This window comes from Oncorhynchus nerka, linkage group LG20 (genome assembly GCF_034236695.1).
Source record: "Oncorhynchus nerka isolate Pitt River linkage group LG20, Oner_Uvic_2.0, whole genome shotgun sequence".
NCBI lineage: Eukaryota > Metazoa > Chordata > Actinopteri > Salmoniformes > Salmonidae > Oncorhynchus > Oncorhynchus nerka.
The window spans coordinates 52513206-52534339 of record NC_088415.1 but is presented as its reverse complement, the minus strand read 5'-3'; the positions used below and the strand labels follow the sequence as shown (position 1 = coordinate 52534339).

Below are 21134 nucleotides of genomic sequence, written 5' to 3'. Positions count from 1 at the left end.
AGAACATCTGCATAATATAAGGAATTTGATATATAGACTTTGCTTTCCCTTTTGATACTTAAGTACATTTAAAACCAGATACCTTTAGACTTTTACTCAAGTCATATTTTACTGGGTGACTTTCACTTTTACTTGAGTCATTTTCTATTAAGTATCTTCACTTTTACTCAAGTATGACAATTGGGTTCTTTTTCCACCACTCGTAACGTATTATCTCCACCAAGATCTCAAAATGACAAGGAAAATATATATTTGTAAAATAATATGGACACGTGATGTTTTTAAGAAATTATTTAAAGCATTTTATTTCAAAACAGTCATACTGTTCGTTCAAATACATCAGAACCAATGGTCCTCAAACAAACCCCTGTCCCCTAGAACTGTCCCGTTCTTGCTGAGGGGGTACATTGGTGTTCACTTCACTGTCTAAAGTACCAGGGTCGCAGCTTGTCTGTTCAACCATGATCTGAGCACTAGTCCAATCACTCACGGGTGCCTCCTTCCCTCCAGTGGTAGGAAGTGCACATCTCCCACAGTCAGGTGGGCTGCAGCCTCAGTGTGATGTGAGCACTAGTCCAGTCACTCACGGGTGCCTCCTTCCCTCCAGTGGTAGGAAGTGCACATCTCCCACAGTCAGATGGGCTGGTGGGCTGCAGCCTCAGTGTGATGTGAGCACTAGTCCAGTCACTCAAGGGTGCCTCCTTCCCTCTAGTGGTAGGAAGTACACATCTCCCACAGTCAGATGGGCTGGTGGGCTGCAGCCTCAGTGTGATGTGAGCACTAGTCCAGTCACTCAAGGGTGCCTCCTTCCCTCTAGTGGTAGGAAGTACACATCTCCCACAGTCAGATGGGCTGGTGGGCTGCAGCCTCAGTGTGATGTGAGCACTAGTCCAGTCACTCAAAGGTGCCTCCAATCCTCCCGTAGTAGGAAGTGCACACATCAGACAGTAGGCTGGTATAGTAGATCGTAAGCTAAAGCCTCAGTCCTCCACACATTCATAGCTACCGATTTGTGTTCTCTTTCAAGTCAAATTTACCCTCACATTAACCCTTAAAATCTATAAATCATCTTTTCCCATCAAAGCTCACCCTCTTCCCCCTCCCTCAACCAATCCTCCTCCCTCCCATTTTGAATTGTCAGACTGTAGTTGGCACCCGCCCTCCCCTGGCCCCTATACCCTAGGTCCCTCACTGAGTGCTGTACACACCGCTGAGCAGGCGGCTCTTCTTCTCCTCCTTCTGGCTCTCGTTCTTCAGGTCAGCAAACACCTGGCAGAAGAAGTTAGGGTCTGTGTTCATCTGGAGCATCTTGACACTCATCAGCTTGGTGATGGTCATGCAGCGGATCCAGAAGGTCTGCCTGCAGGTGTCCACCAGGAAGGGTTTCAGGGGTAGGCGATCTCGTTGCCCATGTAGGAGCAGGTCGTATAGAGGCAGGTGAGCAGCACGGCATGCAGCTCGTGCAAGGTGGCCACCTCGGAGGAAACCGCCTCGCGGCACAGCATGTAGAGGAAGACCACAGCGGCCGGATTGATGCAGCTCTGGCTCTGATAGCAGTTGTCCAGCAGATAACGGTCCACCACCCGCAGCCACAGCACCGGGTCCATAGAAGACATGTCCTGGAGCCGGTAGCAGCGCCGGCACAGGAACTCACCCAGACAGCGCAGCAGCTCGCCGGTTGTAGCGTGGACCATCACCAGCCTCCTGGGAGCGTCGAGGTCCTGGGCGGTCACCATCTGGGGCGTGTCGGGGCCATGTTTGAGTTGGATAAGGGGGCCGTCTCGACCGACCAGGCGGCGTTGTTGGAGATGGCTGGAGTGCCTTGGTCCTGGGTGGACAGCTTGTCACAGGACTGAGACTTCTCAAGGGTGAGGGTGGACAGGTCGGAGAAGGACTGAGACTTCTCCAGGTTCTCATTACTCAGATTGGCAATGTTGTTTTGGTTGGTGTTCTCATGGGCCTGCACCTTCTTGGAGCTCTTCTTCTTCACAATCCACCTCCATGGTGAGTAGCGCTTCAGAGTCTTGTCTTTTGCGCTCTTACCGGTCTGGACTTCCATCAAGTGGCCCACAGTGTCCGGCCCATCTTTGAAGAGGACTGCCTTCTTGCGGAGCGAGATAGACATTACGGTTCCCATGGTCAATAGTGCCTGTGGAAAACAAAATGCTTCAATATTAGCAAAATGAAATGCATGGCATCAGTTCAGTTGGCCTAGCTAGCTCAGCTCTAGCTATCTCTGAAATGGCAACCTATTCCCTATAAAGTGCACTGCTTTTGACCATGGCCCAAAGGGGTCTGGTCAAAAGCAGTGCTTTAAATAGGAAACAGGGTTCCATTTGGGACAGATTGTAAATCACAGTATTAAGCATAGACATTAGTGCTCTGTGTTCATAAACATGAGCAATGTAACATTCCAAAGCGAAACAAAAATATTACTCACTGATTTCAAGTTGATATGTGAAAAAGTTATAAAGATATTTCTACATTTACTTTGTTAATTGAAAGGTAAAGACGGGTTGTCCAGTGCTTTGAGTTCAAGGCTGTTATGGTTGTGAACATCAGAATTGTCCAAGGTTCTGAAATCGAGTTTCCACGTCGTAATAAAGAAGTATGTCATAGAGGCGATTTTGTGAAAGATTATAAGTTTGATGTGGGCAAAAATAAATAAATAAACAAATAAATAAAGTCTGATGTTCCCCGTGATAGAATTTGCCTCATATTTGATACAGCCTAGCTCAATAAATTGAAAACGATATAACCTCTGTGTGTCTGTTACGTCACGGCGTTACATTTCTGTCCTCAGTGGCTGAATAACATGTATCTGGCGAGTGTTTTGCATGGATCTCAATGGTCTGTCAAATTATATTGGCAGCTCTGTCAGGCTCCCGCTTATCTCGTTCACCAGCAGACTATTCTTCCCCCTAAATTGTGCTTTAATAAATTCCCTTTAGCAATCTACTCCAATAATGCGCATTTAGCCTGGGGACGATTATGTGCGCGCCTATAATCGCTATTTGAAGTGGGGTGCATACAGGCCGACTTCGATGTCAGGACTGACTGGAGAGCTAGCTTAAAATGCGCTATAAAAGTAGGCTAAATTGCATTTTCATGTAAAACGCAACATAAGAACCAGCAGTAGCTGAAATAAAAGCTTATACAACTTAATTCAAACGTTTTTTAAAGAATTTTAAAATCATACAACAGTTGATCCAATACTAGACTAAGCTCGGTTTGAATATTCAAGTACAGTGGGGCAAAAAAGTATTTAGTCAGCCACCAATTGTGCAACTTCTCCCACTTAAAAATATGAGAGAGGCCTGTAATTTTCATCATAGGTAGACTTCAACTATGATAGACAAAATGAGAAAAAAAATCCAGATAATCACATTGTAGGATTTTTTTATGAATTTATTTGCAAATTATGGTGTAAAATAATTATTTGGTCACCTACAAACAAGCAAGATTTCTGGCTCTCACAGACCTGTAACTTCTTCTTTAAGAGGCTCCTCTGTCCTCCACTCGTTACCTGTATTAATGGCACCTATTTGAACTTGTTATCAGTATAAAAGACACCTGTCCACAACCTCAAACAGTCACACTCCAAACTCCACTATGGCCAAGACCAAAGAGCTGTCAAAGGACACCAGAAACAAAATTGTAGACCTGCACCAGGCTGGGAAGACTGAATCTGCAATAGGTAAGGCAGCTTGGTTTGAAGAAATCAACTGTGGGAGCAATTATTAGGAAATGGAAGACATACAAGACCACTGATAATCTCCTTCGATCTGGGGCTCCACGCAAGATCTCACCCCGTGGGGTCAAAATGATCACAAGAACGGTGAGCAAAAATCCCAGAACCACACGGGGGGACCTAGTGAATGACCTGCAGAGAGCTGGAACCAAAGTAACAAAGCCTACCATCAGTAACACACTACGCCGCCAGGGACTCAAATCCTGCAGTGCCAGACGTGTCCCCCTGCTTAAGCCAGTACATGTCCAGGCCCGTCTGAAGTTTGCTAGAGAGCATTTGGATGATCCAGAAGAAGATTGGGAGAATGTCATATGGTCAGATGAAACCAAAATATAACTTTTTGGTAAAAACTCAACTCGTCGTGTTTGGAGGACAAAGAATGCCGAGTTGCATCCAAAGAACACCATACCTACTGTGAAGCATGGGGTTGGAAACATCATGCTTTGGGGATGTTTTTTTGCAAAGGGACCAGGACGACTGATCCGTGTAAAGGAAAGAATGAATGGGGCCATGTATCGTGAGATTTTGATTGAAAACCTCCTTCCGTCAGCAAGGGCATTGAAGATGAAACGTGGCTGGGTCTTTCAGCATGACAATGATCCCAAACACACCGCCCGGGCAACGAAGGAGTGGCTTCGTAAGAAGCATATCAAGGTCCTGGAGTGGCCTAGCCAGTCTCCAGATCTCAACCCCATATAAAATCTTTGAAGGGTGTTGACGGTCTGTGTTGCCCAGCAACAGCCCCAAAGCATCACTGCTCTAAAGGAGATCTGCATGGAGGAATGGGCCAAAATACCAGCAACAGTGTGTGGAAACCTTGTGAAGACTTACAGCAATCGTTTGACCTCTGTCATTGCCAACAAAGGGTATATAACAAAGTATTGAGATAAACTTTTTTATTGACCAAATGCTTATTTTCCACCATAATTTGCAAATAAATTCATTAAAAATCCTACAATGTGATTTTCTGGATTTTCTTTTCTCATTTTGTCTGTCATTGTCGAAATGTACCTATGATGAAAATTACAGGCCTCTCTCATCTTTTAAAGTGGCTGGGATCAATACTGACTAAATACTTTTTTGCCCCACTGTACCTCCCCATCCCTAATTGCTGTCCCAATATATTATCAATATCTCACAAACTCAAATCTCTCTCCCTGTGTGTGTCTGTCTGTAGGAGATATTGGGTCAAGGCAGTAGAGAGCAGGCGTTTAAGACCATCCTGTTATTACCTTTATTTTACTAGGCAAGTCAGTTAAGAACAAATTCTTATTTTCAATGACGGCCTAGGAACAGTGGGTTAAATGCCTGTTCAGGGGTAGAACGACAGATTTGTACCTTGTCAGCTTGGGGATTCGAACTTGCAACCTTTCGGTTACTAATCCAACGCTCTAACCGCTAGGCTACCCTGCCACCCCTGTTCTCTGGGTAACACTAAGACAACTGATGTTGTAATGTAAATATCACTGTAAATCTGCATGAACATGACACACACACTGAAAACCTCTTGTTTCCAGGGTTACTGGTACTTTACTTGAGAATGTATATATTTTTTTACTTTTACTTCTACTTGACAACATTCAGAAAGAAAAGATGTGCTCCTTACATTTCCAATGCTCAGGCAGGACAGCAAAACAGTCAAATTCATACACTTATTAAGAGAACTCATCCCTACTGCCTCTGATCTGGTTTGTAAAATATTGTTAGACTGTGCCCCTGGCTTTCCATAAATAAATAAAAACAAGAACATCTGCATAATATAAGGAATTTGATATATAGACTTTGCTTTCCCTTTTGATACTTAAGTACATTTAAAACCAGATACCTTTAGACTTTTACTCAAGTCATATTTTACTGGGTGACTTTCACTTTTACTTGAGTCATTTTCTATTCAGTATCTTTACTTTTACTCAAGTATGACAATTGGGTTCTTTTTCCACCACTCGTAAAGTATTATCTCCACCAAGATCTCAAAATGACAAGGAAAATATATATTTGTAAAATAATATGGACACGTGATGTTTTTAAGAAATTATTTAAAGCATTTTATTTCAAAACAGTCATACTGTTCATTCAAATACATCAGAACCAATGGTCCTCAAACAAACCCCTGTCCCCTAGAACTGTCCCGTTCTTGCTGAGGGGGTACATTGGTGTTCACTTCACTGTCTAAAGTACCAGGGTCGCAGCTTGTCTGTTCAACCATGATCTGAGCACTAGTCCAATCACTCAAAGGTGCCTCCAATCCTCCCATAGTAGGAAGTGTACACATCAGACAGTAGGCTGGTATAGTAGATCGTAAGCTAAAGCCTCAGTCCTCCACACATTCATAGCTACCGATTTGTGTTCTCTTTCAAGTCAAATTTACCCTCACATTAACCCTTAAAATCTATAAATCATCTTTTCCCATCAAAGCTCACCCTCTTCCCCCTCCCTCAACCAATCCTCCTCCCTCCCATTTTGAATTGTCAGACTGTAGTTGGCACCCGCCCTCCCCTGGCCCCTATACCCTAGGTCCCTCACTGAGTGCTGTACACACCGCTGAGCAGGCGGCTCGTCTTCTCCTCCTTCTGGCTCTCGTTCTTCAGTTCAGCAAACACCTGGCAGAAGAAGTTAGGGTCTGTGTTCATCTGGAGCATCTTGACACTCATCAGCTTGGTGATGGTCATGCAGCGGATCCAGAAGGTCTGCCTGCAGGTGTCCACCAGGAAGGGTTTCAGGGGGTAGGCGATCTCGTTGCCCATGTAGGAGCAGGTCGTATAGAGGCAGGTGAGCAGCACGGCATGCAGCTCGTGCAAGGTGGCCACCTCGGAGGAAACTGCCTCGCGGCACAGCATGTAGAGGAAGACCACAGCGGCCGGATTGATGCAGCTCTGGCTCTGATAGCAGTTGTCCAGCAGATAACGGTCCACCACCCGCAGCCACAGCACCGGGTCCATAGAAGACATGTCCTGGAGCCGGTAGCAGCGCCGGCACAGGAACTCACCCAGACAGCGCAGCAGCTCGCCGGTTGTAGCGTGGACCATCACCAGCCTCCTGGGAGCGTCGAGGTCCTGGGCGGTCACCATCTGGGGCGTGTCGGGGGCCATGTTTGAGTTGGATAAGGGGGCCGTCTCGACCGACCAGGCGGCGTTGTTGGAAATGGCTGGAGTGCCTTGGTCCTGGGTGGACAGCTTGTCACAGGACTGAGACTTCTCAAGGGTGAGGGTGGACAGGTTGGAGAAGGACCGAGACTTCTCCAGGTTCTCATTACTCAGATGGGCAATGTTGTTTTGGTTGGTGTTCTCATGGGCCTGCACCTTCTTGGAGCTCTTCTTCTTCACAATCCACCTCCATGGTGAGTAGCGCTTCAGAGTCTTGTCTTTTGCGCTCTTACCGGTCTGGACTTCCATCAAGTTGCCCACAGTGTCCGGCCCATCTTTGAAGAGGACTGCCTTCTTGCGGAGCGAGATAGACATTACGGTTCCCATGGTCAATAGTGCCTGTGGAAAACAAAATGCTTCAATATTAGCAAAATGAAATGCATGGCATCAGTTCAGTTGGCCTAGCTAGCTCAGCTCTAGCTATCTCTGAAATGGCAACCTATTCCCTATAAAGTGCACTGCTTTTGACCAGGGCCCAAAGGGGTCTGGTCAAAAGCAGTGCTTTAAATAGGAAACAGGGTTCCATTTGGGACAGATTGTAAATCACAGTATTAAGCATAGACATTAGTGCTCTGTGTTCATAAACATGAGCAATGTAACATTCCAAAGCTAAACAAAAATATTACTCACTGATTTCAAGTTGATATCTGAAAAAGTTATAAAGATATTTCTACATTTACTTTGTTAATTGAAAGGTAAAGACGGGTTGTCCAGTGCTTTGAGTTCAAGGCTGTTATGGTTGTGAACATCAGAATTGTCCAAGGTTCTGAAATCGAGTTTCCACGTCGTAATAAAGAAGTATGTCATAGAGGCGATTTTGTGAAAGATTATAAGTTTGATGTGGGCAAAAATAAATAAATAAACAAATAAAAAAGTCTGATGTTCCCCGTGATAGAATTTTGCCTCATATTTGATACAGCCTAGCTCAATAAATTGAAAACGAAATAACCTCTGAGTGTCTGTTACGTCACGGCGTTACATTTCTGTCCTCGGTTGCTGAATAACATGTATCTGGCGAGTGTTTTGCATGGATCTCAATGGTCTGTCAAATTATATTGGCAGCTCTGTCAGGCTCCCGCTTATCTCGTTCACCAGCAGACTATTCTTCCCCCTAAATTGTGTTTTAATAAATTCCCTTTAGCAATCTACTCCAATAATGCGCATTTAGCCTGGGGACGATTATGTGCGCGCCTATAATCGCTATTTGAAGTGGGGAGCATACAGGCCGACTTCGATGTCAGGACTGACTGGAGAGCTAGCTTAAAATGCGCTATAAAAGTAGGCTAAATTGCCTTTTCATGTAAATCGCAACATAAGAACCAGCAGTAGCTCAGATAATAGCTTGTACAGCTACATTTCAAAGTGTTTTTTTTTAAGAAATAAAAAAATCATACAACAGTTGATCCAATACTAGACTAAGCTCGGTTTGAAAATTCAAGTACCTCCCCATCCCTAATTGCTGTCCCAATATATTATCAATATCTCACAAATTCAAATATCTCTCTGTCTTTCTCTCTCTCTATCACTCTCTCTAGGATATATTGGATCAGTGCAGTAGAGAGCAGGAGTTTAAGACCATCCTGTTCTCTCTGTGTTATTTTCATGCCTGTGTGGCTGAGAGGCGCAAGTTCGGTCCTCAGGGTTGGAACAGGAAATACCCCTTTAACACTGGAGACCTCACCATCTCTGTCAATGTGCTCTACAACTACCTGGAGGCCAACTCACAGGTCACTGTTTACCGTGTTATAGTGATCAGGATGGTGATAGTGATGATGATTGATGATGTTGATGTTGAGTCATTGTTCATGTATTTGGTGTGTGTGTGTGTGTGTGTGTGTGTTCAGGTGCCGTGGGAGGACTTGCGCTATCTGTTTGGAGAGATCATGTACGGAGGTCACATCACAGACGACTGGGACAGAAGACTCTGTAGAACCTACCTGGAGGAATACATGCAGCCCAACCAGGTGTGTGTGTGTGTGTGTGTGTGTGTGTGTGTGTGTGTGTGTGTGTGTGTGTGTGTGTGATTGTGATGATAATGTTACAAAGAAACCCACAACCTTTCCACCAGTCTGACAGGAAGTTGGCTCTGGCTCCGGGCTTTGTGGTTCCCTCCAACTTGGACTACCAGGGTTACCATGGTTACATAGATGAGATGCTGCCCCATGAGAGCCCGGTGCATTATGGGCTACACCCCAACGCAGAGATAGAGTTTCTGACGGTGACCTCTGATAACCTCTTCCACACACTGCTGGAGCTGCAGTCACCTGACTCTGTGATGGGAGAGGGGGCTTCACAGACCGTAGAGGAGAAGGTATATGAGAGACACACACACACACACACACACACACACACACACACACACACACACACACACATTCATACCAGACACACACATTTAAAAACACACACATACACTGGACCCCACACACACTCATCTCTCATCCTCTCTGCAGGTGAAGACCATCCTAGACGAGGTGTTGGAGAAGCTTCCAGAAGAGTACAACATGTCAGACATCACGTCTAAGACAGCTGAGAGATCACCATACATCCTGGTCTGCTTCCAGGAGTGTGAGCGTATGAACACGCTCATCTACGAGATACGACGCTCACTGAAGGAGCTGGACCTGGGGCTGAAGGTGGGTTAGGGGCTAGTTTAAAAAAAATGTATTTAACCTTAATTTAACTAGGCAAGTCAGATAAGAACAAATTCTTATTCACAATGATGGCCTACGCCGGCCAAACCCGGACGACGCTGGGCAATTGTGCGCCGCCCTAAGGACTCCCAATCACGGTGATACAGCCTGGATTCTAACCAGGTTACTGTAGTGATGCCTCTTGCACTGAGATGCAGTGCCTTAGACCGCTGCGCCACTCGGGAACCCATGATCAGCTGGTAAATTAGACTAGGACTGATGGAAGACATAAGGGCGAATGGGTAGTTTTGGCTCATGACAGCGCTGTGTTTTTCTCCGTTCAGGGTGAGCTGGCGATCTCCTCAGAGATGGAGCAGATCCAGGCAGCTCTGTTCTTTGATAACGTCCCAGACACCTGGACCAAACTGGCCTACCCCTCCACTTACAGCCTTGCCCAGTGGTGAGTCACTGGGTGTACTCTCCCACTGCCCCCAACGTGTACGTAAGATGATGTGTTGCTATGTGTGTGTGTGTGCTTACCAGGTATAATGACGTGTTGCTGCGCTGTAGAGAGCTGGACAGCTGGACACAGGACCTGGCTCTACCCACCGTCATCTGGCTGTCTGGACTCTTTAACCCACAGTCCTTCTTAACAGGCAACAAACACACACATCCCCCTAGAAACAACATACCCAACCACTTCTAATTATATTACCGACTTATGATGTGAATGTCAGTTTGCCTCGTTGGTATTCTCTGTACAGTGGAATGATTTCCTCAATTTCCCTCTCACCTCCAGCGGTGATGCAGTCTCTGGCTCGTAAGAATGAGTGGCCGTTAGATAAGATGAACCTGACTGTGGATGTGACTAAGAAATTTAAGGAAGAGTTCAACCAGCCAGCCAGAGAGGGAGTATACGTATACGGACTATACATGGAAGGTAAACACTCGTCTCCCCTTCTCATGAACACCTACATCCTAGTTCATTTATCTTCACCCTTCCCCTCTTTCTCCCCCAGGTGCAAGATGGGACACTCAGGGTGGGGTGATCGCGGAGGCTCGTCTGAAGGAGTTAACCCCCTCCATGCCAGTCATCTCAGTCCGAGCAGTACCGAACGACAGACAGGAGACGCGTAACATCTACGAGTGTCCCCTGTACAAGACCAAGCTGAGAGGAACCACTTATGTCTGGACCTTCAGCCTCAAGACCAGAGAGAGACCAGCGAAGTGGGTACTGGCTGGGGTGGCCCTGCTGCTCAGTGTGTAGAGGTAAGGGTTAGGGGGGAGACCAGACAAGTGGGTACTGGCTGGGAAGAAGCAAGGTCGTTTTTCCATTCGCTATTTGTAGGGTGTGTATTTTCTGCATTATGTTGCTAAGTGTGAGAGAAGGTATTTTATGTAAAATACATGTATGTGTTACTACATAATCCCTCAAACCAGGTTTGATGTTGCTATTGAAATATAAAATACATTTGTATAGTACTGTTTTAGCACCTGAAAGCTATATGAAAATGTATAAAGCATTTGGACATTTTATTCATATGACTTAGTAAGAATAGAAATAAAAATGAAAATCTGTACTTTTTCTGAATTTATTGAAAAACAATACAGTACAAGCTGCAAAATAGTTTCACACATTTGATCACAGTAAGAACCCATTAATTCAAAGCTTAGTATTTTGAACAAATCAACTGTATCGTCTAACAAGTGTACAAGTCGAAAAGCAGAAAACATTGGATGGTACCCTTTACCTAGGCCTAGCCTCAACTAATGAGTGGTGTTCAAGTGCTCTATGGTCTATGTAACACTTGTTAATATGGCACATCATTTACATGTCACTTTAAAAGCTTCAATGGGCACGATTTCCCCCCAAAAAAGCAGCTTCAGGCTAAGTTCATCATTACAAGCATAGGATCCCATAGTTGTAACGATGAACTTGGTTAAACGATGAGCTTATTACGATGCTTTTGGGAAACCGGGCCCAGAACAACATGACAGTTAGCAGCGGGAAATCCACACTGCTCATAATTCTTCACTATTATGCCCCACAGTCCTCACACACAGGGGCGTGTATACATTTGGCTTCAATTTTAAAAAATACAATTGTGTTTGTGTGTTCCCCTAGTCACTGTCGTCGTCAGACCAGCCCAGGTCCATCATGTTCATGTCCAGCGTCGCGGCGGCCATATTGATTTTGGTTCCATGTCGCACGCTACAGGTCTTAGAAGAGTTCTGATTGGATGTGGTCCGCATGCTCACCTGTACCCCCGACCGCACCTCCTGACCTCTGACCCCTAACTCACTCCTGACCTTATGACTTATGACCCCAACATTAGCCATGTCACCCCTGACCCCTACCCCCCCAAGGTCACATATCTCCCCCATGTTCATATTCATATCCATGTCCCCTATCCTCTCTATCCCCCCCATATCATCCAGAGAGAGCACATCCCCAAACCCAACCATACTCCCCCCACTCAGCTCCCTAAACATGGACTGTATCCTCCCTCCCTCCACCCTCTCCTCCTTTGTTACCTCCCTCCATCCCTCTTGTCTCCCAGTCTCCCCCATCCCCTCTCTTCCCTCTCAGTCTCCCCATCTATCTCTCCAATCCCACCCTGGAAGCCCTTTAGCATGATTTGCAGCCGACCCCCTTCCCCTAGCTCCAGCCGACCCCCTTCTATCCCTCCCTCCGTCCCCCTCTCCTTCTCTCTCTCCCCCCAGTTTACCTCTATCCCTCCATCTCCATCCGTCTCCCCAAGACTGCTTGAGAAGCCCCTAATCATGGACTGGAACCCCCCTATCCCCCTGTCTATCCCTCCCTCCACACCCCTCTCTCTCTCCCTCTCTCCGTTGCTGAGGGTTCTGATAAGGCAGGATATCTTGGCGCTGTTGGACTCCTGAGATTGAGAACGGAAGAACGACTCCGAGCTGATGCCTGATGCTATGGGGGAGAAGAACTGAAAGAGAGAAAGAGATGGTGACGGGGGGGACGGGGCAGTTGAACACAACCCAGATGTCATCCCTGACCACTCTTTATGAATTCATTGTTACTCTAGGGATGCGGGGCTTTGACACCATACAACATGACTGTTTCTAACATTTAAATCGCATAAGGTTGTAAAACAAATAGAAAATGTTCATGAACGAAGCGTCATGGTCTTTGCAACCCGGCCAAACATGTAGACTACTCACAGGGGTGACATTGGACCTCTCCATCAGTCTCTCCTCCCACAGTCTCAGCCTCAGCTCTCTCTCCTCCAGCTCCTTCTCTTTGCTACTCAGGTCTCTCTCCAGCCTCCGCAACCTCTCCAACGTGGCATCTATCTCACACCTACAGAGAGGAGAGCTACTGTTACTCGTATGCCCATGTCCCTTCACTTCCATTGATATCTGGTCATCAATGCTCATGTTGGAATCTGGGGGCAGTGGCTTAGTAAACTATTATCAAGGTAAGCAGTACGGGGATCTAGTTTCTGTTTTGGAAGCCCTGTAATCTGAAACCTAGCAGTTGTCTAGTACTGCCTGTTTATTCCAGCATGTGGCACTGTTTAGTCTATGATTTGAAGGGCCATAATGGAATGTTCTTCCTCCCTCTCGCTCACACACGCAAGCACCAGCAGCTCTCACAGCACCTAAATAAACACAGACATCTGACGCAAGGACATATGTCCCTCCCCCTAAACTTTTCCCTCTCTTTAAACTCCTCCCCCTCTCCAACCCCCAGTCCCACTTCTTACCTCTCCCTCTATCCCTACTTCTCTCCACCTCTTAAAGCCCTCAATGTTTCCCCTCCCTCGATCACTAACCCTCCCTTTTCCCCTCGATTCCCTCTCTCTCTCTCTCTCTCCCAGATCTTTCCACCCATTCTCCATACCTCCCTCATAATTGATTAGCTTGCCACACTCATGTCAAACACAAACAGAATCTGTCACCTCCCCTCCCCCCCCTCCTCCTCCTCGTCTCTCTTCGGTCCCTCTTCTCTCCTGCTCAGTTTTTACATTTCAAGTGCGCTCTTTACATTTCTGCCTCTCTCTACACAGCGCCTCCTCCCCTGTTTTTCCCATACTTGGCTTCTAGCTGCCCCCCTATATGCTTCTTTTGTGAACTCTCTCTCTGGTGGAAACAGGCTAAGTAGAGGAATCTCCTACATGGATAGCTTCCAGGGTCTTATTATAGACTAAAGCCAACGAGCCAGCAGGGTCATGCATTCAGCTTCTCTCCTGAGACACACACACACACACACACACACACACACACACACACACACACACACACACACACACACACACACACACACAGGGGCCTCTTGTTAGGTTGTGAGTGTATACAGTGAGAGCTGCTCTTTGTCCCGTGTCTGGCTGCAGAAAGATGGAGCTTAAACAATCCAGACTGTGCTTACTGTACCACCTGCATATCACATACATTACACACACACACATTTGAAACAGAGTCCCACACACACAAATGTTAATAGTACCTCCACTGGTCCTTGTTGTGTAGGAAGGAGTTACACTGTTCTGGTAGTCTGCTGTCTTTAGACATGGTCTCCAGAGTCCCCAACACCTGCTTAAACACTGGACGCTCCTAGAAAACACACACCACACACACACTTTTGATATCTTTCAGATATGACTCAAATTGAATTGTAGTATGACCACTGCCAAGTTAGCACATTAGGACTTTATCGACAGTTCAGGCTTCTGTAACAGTTCATAATGAGCTAGCCTTGAGAGCACAGGGTCTTAAGTTCAAGACCAGCTGCTGGGGTGTCCAACTCTGGCCCTGGAGAACTACACCGCTCTTTCCATGATATGGACTGACCGTTTGAATCCAGGTGAAATCTATGATCCCTTATTGATGTCCCCTATTAAATTCACTTCAATCAGTGTAGATGATGAAGGGGAGGAGACAGGCTAAAGAAGGATTTCTAAGCCTTGAGACAACTGAGACATGGATTGTGTATGTGTGCCATTCAGAGGGTGAATGGGCAAGGCAAAAGATTGAAGTGCCTTTGAACGGGGTATGGTAGTAGGTGTCAGGCGCACCGGTTTGAGTGTGTCAAGAACTGCAACATTGCTGGGTTTTTATGCTCAACAGTTTCCCTGTGTATCAATAATGGTCCACCACCCTAAGGACATCCAGCCAACTCAACATAACTGTGGGAAGCATTGGAGTCAACATGGGCCAGCATCCCTGTGGAACGCTTTCAACACCTTGTAGAGTCCATGCCCCGATGAATTGAAGCTGTTCTGAGGGCAAAAAGGGGTGGAACTCAATATTAGGAGGGTGTTCCTAATGTTTTATACACTCAGTGTATCGGGTGTGCAGGATTTGGAGTCTCCAGAGCCAGATATGGAGATTGTGTGGTAGCCCTGACCTTTGCCCTCTCACCTTTGGTTCGGCCTGCCAGCACTTCTTCATCAGGTCAGCGAAGCTAGGCGGACAACTGGTGGGGATGGTCAGCCTCTGGAACACACACACACACACACACACACTCAGTGAAATCTTACATCCATAGGAACACACTCACAGTATGAAGTAGGAAATGTGGCGGCTCCCCCATTTAAAATGTTGTCTTAGAGGGGACACAGTCCCTGATCAGCAGGGAGTTGAACCAGTGACTCATCAGTTACAGCATAATGCTAACTGTGCCTTTTCTACATTCCAGTAAGAGGCAGGGGGGTGGGGAGGGGCAGTACATAGTAACAGGTTATAGCAGCGTTTCCAGTACCCCCAGCAGTATATACCTTTTTAGTGTAACCCTGGAAAAAGCAAACCTGATTCAACTAGTCAAATAATCATCAAGCCCTCAAAGAGTTGAATGTGGTGTGTTTGTCAAGGACTACAATGAAACGGTCCACCGTTGGGGGTTACTGGAGGACCAGGGTTACAGGATACATCCACTGAGAAGGGCAGGGGGATATGGAAACAGTTTACTCTGGGGGGGTTTAAAACGGAAATAAATCTCTCTCAGTAACGGTTAGTATAATAGTCACCCCCCCCCCCCCCCCTCCTCTCTCTCTGGTTATTTAGGGCCTACTATTGGACCTCATCCAAAAGCACGCTGGGATACTCAGGAGTCATGTTCTCAGATCTCTATGGGTGACAGGGCAGCACACTATTACTGGAATACAGACACAGTTTGAAGCCCCTTCCACACTTGCGACACGCACAAACACACAGTATAACCAGTGCTTCATTTGAGGAACATGATCTGGCACTTCTCAGTTTTGGACTGTTTTCATTCCGGGAACCTATTTGCCCGGATCTGGTACCTCTCCTGGCACGAAGAATCATTTTCTCTATTTGCAATGTTAAAAACTCCAATAAAAGCAACCAGTGTTAATTGGAGTTTCCTTCTCTGTAATTCTCCTGCCACCTAAAAAAAAAACGTAATATGAAAACATGCCTGATATTCCAAGAAGTGATTGGCGTTGGGTCAGCCCGGGTTGACGGTTTGAGCAACACGGTAGCCTAGAGACAGACCAAATCGTGGCCGTTGCGGTGGTGAGAGACAGAAGCGGGCCTGAATCTCTCACGCAACTAGAGTGAGATCCACTGAAATCATTCAGAATACAACACCAAGAGTAGGTCTATAATTTAACCACAGCCGATCAATAGCTTATTAAAGAAAATATGAAAAGCCTGGCTGTGGATTGTGTGCAGCTGAATAACAAGGCATAGCCTACAGTCGGGAACACACTGCAAATCTGTCAGTGAACAGCATGCAGACAAAACAGGCCTTTCACAATATTTCAGATACAATTGTGGGAAAACACAGGTTGGAAAGCAAATGCCACCCCCCCATACACTTTTAGTTACTGCACCTTCCTTTTAGTTACTGCACCTTCCGATTTACAAATTAAGCATATAACCCGCCCAAACACACACACACACACACACACACAGTAAAACTACAGGTCCTGGCCTAGCTCCACAGCAGAGTATCCATGCCTTACAAGAGCAGAGAGCTGACATCAACCCTAAAAATACCCCTTACCCTCCTCACAGCGGAAAGCATGAGAGAATCACCTTGTTACTCCAGCTCTGTGCGTGTTGCTCGTTCAGTGCTTGCGTGTTTGTTTTATGTTCGGTGGTGCATATGACCGTCTTTTATTTAATGAGTGAAACTGAGCCCCTTTGAAGCTCTCAACTAATCCTAAATCAGAACAATGTGTCTTTGGGCATGTGTGTGTGTATGTGTGTGTGTGTTTATGTGTGAGAATGAGTGTCTGTACCTCTTGTTTCTCCACCACCAGCCAAGCAACCTGCAGCCCCTCGAAGCCTTTAAACGGAACCTCCCGTGTCAGCATTTCCCATAGCACCTGGTCACACACACACACACACACAATGATACAGGACATATTCTCCTGAAAAGCCACTTGACATATTAGATGCTTCCCCTCCCGCACACACACCACGCCGTAGGAGTAGGTATCACAGGTCTCTGACACAGGTAGGCTCTGTATGACTTCTGGGGCCATCCAGGGGAAGGTGCCCACCACTGTCATGTGGGTGGTGTGGGACTGGAACTTAGACGCTCCAAAATCACAGATCTGACAACAGACCGGGGAGAGAGACAGCATTGGGACACTTGGTTTCAAAATAATCAAGGATGGATGAGTGGAGCATACAATAATTGGTAGTTATCCCTACTGTACCTTGAGCACTTTGTCTGCAGTCAGCACCACTGTATTGAGACACAAAGAGTTGAGTGAGTTCACAAGTGGGGGAGGAGGGGGTTCTTCTTGTGATTTTTGTATGAAGCTATAGCCATTAGTTCACGTCTGAAAACGATTAAGTAGCAGCAGTAGTGTGTGCAATGTTGGATGTCCTGGTGGGTAGATATACGTTTGGTTGCGGAGTGCGTGTGCATTTGGTTACCGTTTCGCGACTTGAGGTCTCTGTGAATGACTTTGACTGGGGCTTCCGAGTGAAGATAGTGCATTCCTATTGGACAGAAACATTAAACATCCTCAGCCACGAACCAATAACAGACCAGCAAACTGTTAACAACTCGGCTAAACAATGGCTACCAGTCTCCAAACAAGTCACTGATCCTCACACCAGATGAGAATATGCCCCCTATTGCCTTTAGGGAAGACAGAACTGTACCAAAGGGCTTAATTAGCATGCTAAGGTTTCTCTAGGTACGGGAGAACATAAAACATGGGTCAATCTATCTCTCTAGCCTTACCTTTGGCTATCTCCATGGCCCAGGTCATGATTTGTTCCATGTCCATCTCCTCACTCTGTTCACTGGAGAGGTACTCATACAGAGAACCTCCGCCCGCATACTCTGAAAGAGGAGATCACAACACACACTATAACCCAGGGTTCTCCGACTGGAGAGAACGTGATGTCATCGGCCTCTCTCTTTTGGTGGACCCTCCCTGTTATGTTCTCTATTGTTCCTCAAGTGAGATGGAGGCCGATGACATCACACCAGACCATCTCCTTGAAGATCGCAGTTGTTTAAAAACATATATATATATTTTATTCAAAACTAACTTTTTTTTGTTACCCTTAAGTGTGTATATATTACTGTATTTATATCACTGTATTTATTACTGTGTATATATTGCTGTGTGTCTAACATAATGTCTCTAAAACCCAAGGACAGTTTACATGAAATATACAGTACCGTGTAGTGCATAATAAACACACAGACATAAATATCACACACACACACACACACACAGAGAGAACAGGGTTATTTCTGCAGCCTCCTGTCACTCACAACCTGAACTCATTTATCACAACGACTTGAGAAACGTCAAACACAGCTTAGCACATCAGGCTCATACACACACACACACACACACACACACACACTGGGTAGTGTGTTCTGTAAGTCATATGGGCAGTGCTGTCACAGAGCTGTAATCAACCATATGACCACATGGAGTGAACACACATAAAAACATCCTGGGTTAAGTTACAAATGTCCTGCCAGGAAACTCAGCACACACACACTCAGTAACCTAAATGTTGATCCTAGACCTACGGTTCCATGTCCATCAGAATGTGTATAAGGAAACACACACACACACACACTGACCTGTGACGATGCCATAGTTGGGGGACTCCAGTACGGCGCCATAGAACTGAATAATGTTCTTATGACTGAGGCTACTCAGTATCTCAGCCTGGAGAGAGGGGGGGGGGTGAAGAGTTGGTAGGGAGGAGAGAGAGTGAGAATGTATGCACAGTATTTAACTTACAGTAAGAGCACTACCCACCACTGCGACCTGTACGTTTTCGTTGGATGGCCCTCACTTCATACTCGTCGACAAACCCACTGGCTCCAGGTCATCTACAAGTCTTTGCTAGGTAAAGCCCCGCCTTATCTCAGCTCACTGGTGATGCTACACCCACCCGTAGCACGCATTCCAGCAGGTATATTTCACTGGTCACCCCAAAAGCCAATTACTCCTTTGGCCGCCTTTCCTTCCAGTTCTCTGCTGCCAATGACTGGAACGAACTCACTGAAGCTGGAGACTCTTACCTCCCTCACTAACTTTACGCACCAGCTGTCAGAGCAGGTCACAGATCACTGCACCTGTAAATAGCCCATCCAACTACCTCATCCCCCACACTGTATGTATTTATTTATCTTGCTCCTTTGCACCCCACTATCTCTCCTTGCACATTCATCTTCTGCACATCCATCACTCCAGTTTTTAATTGCTATATTGTAATTACTTCGTCACCATGGACTATTTATTGTCTTGCCTCCCTTATCTCACCTCATTTGCACACACTGTATATAGACTTTTCCTACTGTTATTGACTGTATGTTTGTTTATTCCAAGTCTGTGTTGTTGTTTGTGTCGCACTGCTTTGCTTTATCTTGGCCAGTTGTAAATGAGAACTTGTTCTCAACTAGCCAACTTGGTTAAATAAAAGGTGAAATAATAAAAAATCAAATAAAAAGTAGAAGTCCTACTAAATTGCAGTGTCTAATTCTTAATTCTACGACATGCATACTGTTACATTTGATTTAAGCAATCTGAGGGTTGTACAGAGAAGCCCCTTCTGCTCCGCGTCTGTGCAGTGTAGGTTTGGGTCAGAGCACCTAGGAACACAACGTCGACACGGCAAACACGCAATCAATCCACTCCCTAACAGGCCACGTCTCGAACACAAAACAACTTAGAAAATCTGCCCCGTACTGGATAGTCATGAACGACGATCATCTGACAGGATCCAGACGTTTTTTTTATTTTATTTTTTAAAATCAAACAACGCTAGAGCTTCTCAAATCAAAAGTTCCTGCAGAGTATGTGCACGCGTACTTGTGTCTGTTTTTCAGGCACGCGGTTGTGCGTGGGCATGTGATCGGCAGCACCCCAGCCAGCATATATATACTAACAGTTATTCAGCCCTCCAGGGATGAAGTCAGTGACAGTGTCACTGCCAGGCCAGGTCACTATAACCCACAACATGGTTTTCTGCCGGGTCGGGAACCAATTTATACTGGGTCACAACTTCAGACTGGGAGTGTTTTGTTCATTGTGAGGGCCAAAGGGGGAAAAAGAAAAGGAGGGCCATGTCCATCACCCAGAATTTGGTCAGGAATCACTGAACTTTAGTATTTACACAAGAGGGTAAATTACACACACCAAAGAGACAGCTAGCCCATACCTTATCTCACACAATGGGAGTAGCCTGTGTTATAAACCAATACCGTACTCCACAATGAGAGGAAGAGGAGAGGTATGTTGAAACCAAGATCAACACACAGGCAACTGGAGAGAAAACAGGAGAGCGGCTGGCATGGAGGAAAGGCATACCAAATCGCTTGAGGGTGTGCGTGTGTGTGTGAGACTGTGCGTGTGTGTGTGTGTGAGACTGTGTGTGAGACTGTGCGTGTGTGTGTCTTACCTCAGTCTCGATCTTGAGTAGTTTCTTCACAGCGACCTCTTTATCCTGAGATATCCAGTGTGCTCGGTAGACACTCCCAAAGCTGCCCCCTCCACAGTTCTCATAGAACCGCAGGTCCTCATGTTTTATCTGGACAAACGACGAACTCAGAGACGACATGGCATACTGGCGCGCACACACACACTCGACGACAGCCGCTCTGAGTAAACAGAGCAAACTGAGAGATACGGAACGGAGAGAAAGAGAGAAAAGGTAGGAGGGAGAACACGTTTGATCACACACACCCGATAGCAGAATGGACTCCGGGAGCGAGAGAATGAAAAGAGACACCGCAGAGAGCTTCTCTGTAAATGTAGTAAGAGCTCATTCACTCCCTCGGTCAGGCCAGGTGCTGAGGCGACACCCTGTGGTGAGACTACAGAACACACACACTTGGATTGAGAGAGAGTGAGAGATTAGAGTGTGTGAGTGTGCGTTAATCACATTCTGCTCGCCTGCCTGTTCTCTTCTTTCCCAGTGTATGTACGGGTGGATGCTCTGTGTGTGACCTCTTGCTGTCAGGTCAAATAAGGCTGCTGGCATCCAGAGAATGCATGGGATCATTGCTTCTATACAAAACACACACACACACACAGGTCAGACACACACACAGGGGTCAGACCCACACACACACACACAGGTCAGACACACACACACACACGTCAGACACAGGGCTAG

At 46.2% G+C, this 21134-nt stretch overlaps 3 protein-coding genes and 1 pseudogene across 3 annotated transcripts in view; 1 reads left to right on the top strand and 3 right to left on the bottom strand.

Annotated features, from left to right (window-relative positions):
• dnah9l (dynein, axonemal, heavy polypeptide 9 like) overlaps positions 1–11107 on the top strand; it is a 174719-nt gene extending 163612 nt beyond the window's left edge. Inside the window, exons 80-87 of the mRNA XM_065005584.1 lie at positions 8430–8621; positions 8739–8858; positions 8963–9205; positions 9348–9530; positions 9872–9987; positions 10071–10183; positions 10327–10467; positions 10547–11107. Coding sequence (XP_064861656.1) covers positions 8430–8621; positions 8739–8858; positions 8963–9205; positions 9348–9530; positions 9872–9987; positions 10071–10183; positions 10327–10467; positions 10547–10794 — 1356 coding nt within the window. The 3' untranslated portion in view covers positions 10795–11107. The remainder of the gene's footprint in view (positions 1–8429; positions 8622–8738; positions 8859–8962; positions 9206–9347; positions 9531–9871; positions 9988–10070; positions 10184–10326; positions 10468–10546) is intronic.
• Positions 1189–2137, bottom strand: LOC135562706 (cyclin-dependent kinase 5 activator 1-like; annotated as a pseudogene).
• LOC135559526 (cyclin-dependent kinase 5 activator 1-like) lies at positions 6271–7221 on the bottom strand. Its single transcript, XM_029623007.2, has one exon. The coding sequence runs from the start codon at positions 7219–7221 to the stop codon at positions 6271–6273; it is 951 nt and encodes a 316-aa protein (XP_029478867.2).
• Positions 11108–12058: 951 nt separating the features above from the next.
• Positions 12059–20766, bottom strand: LOC115102748 (mitogen-activated protein kinase kinase kinase 20-like). The gene is made up of 11 exons (XM_029623008.2): positions 20418–20766; positions 18592–18679; positions 17728–17829; positions 17415–17480; positions 17192–17220; positions 16949–17086; positions 16769–16855; positions 14922–14996; positions 14008–14114; positions 12723–12861; positions 12059–12487 (listed from the first exon to the last, which is right to left on the bottom strand). The coding sequence occupies exons 1-11, from the start codon at positions 20574–20576 to the stop codon at positions 12059–12061; spliced, it is 1419 nt and encodes a 472-aa protein (XP_029478868.2). The 5' UTR covers positions 20577–20766.
• Positions 20767–21134: the final 368 nt, after the last annotated feature.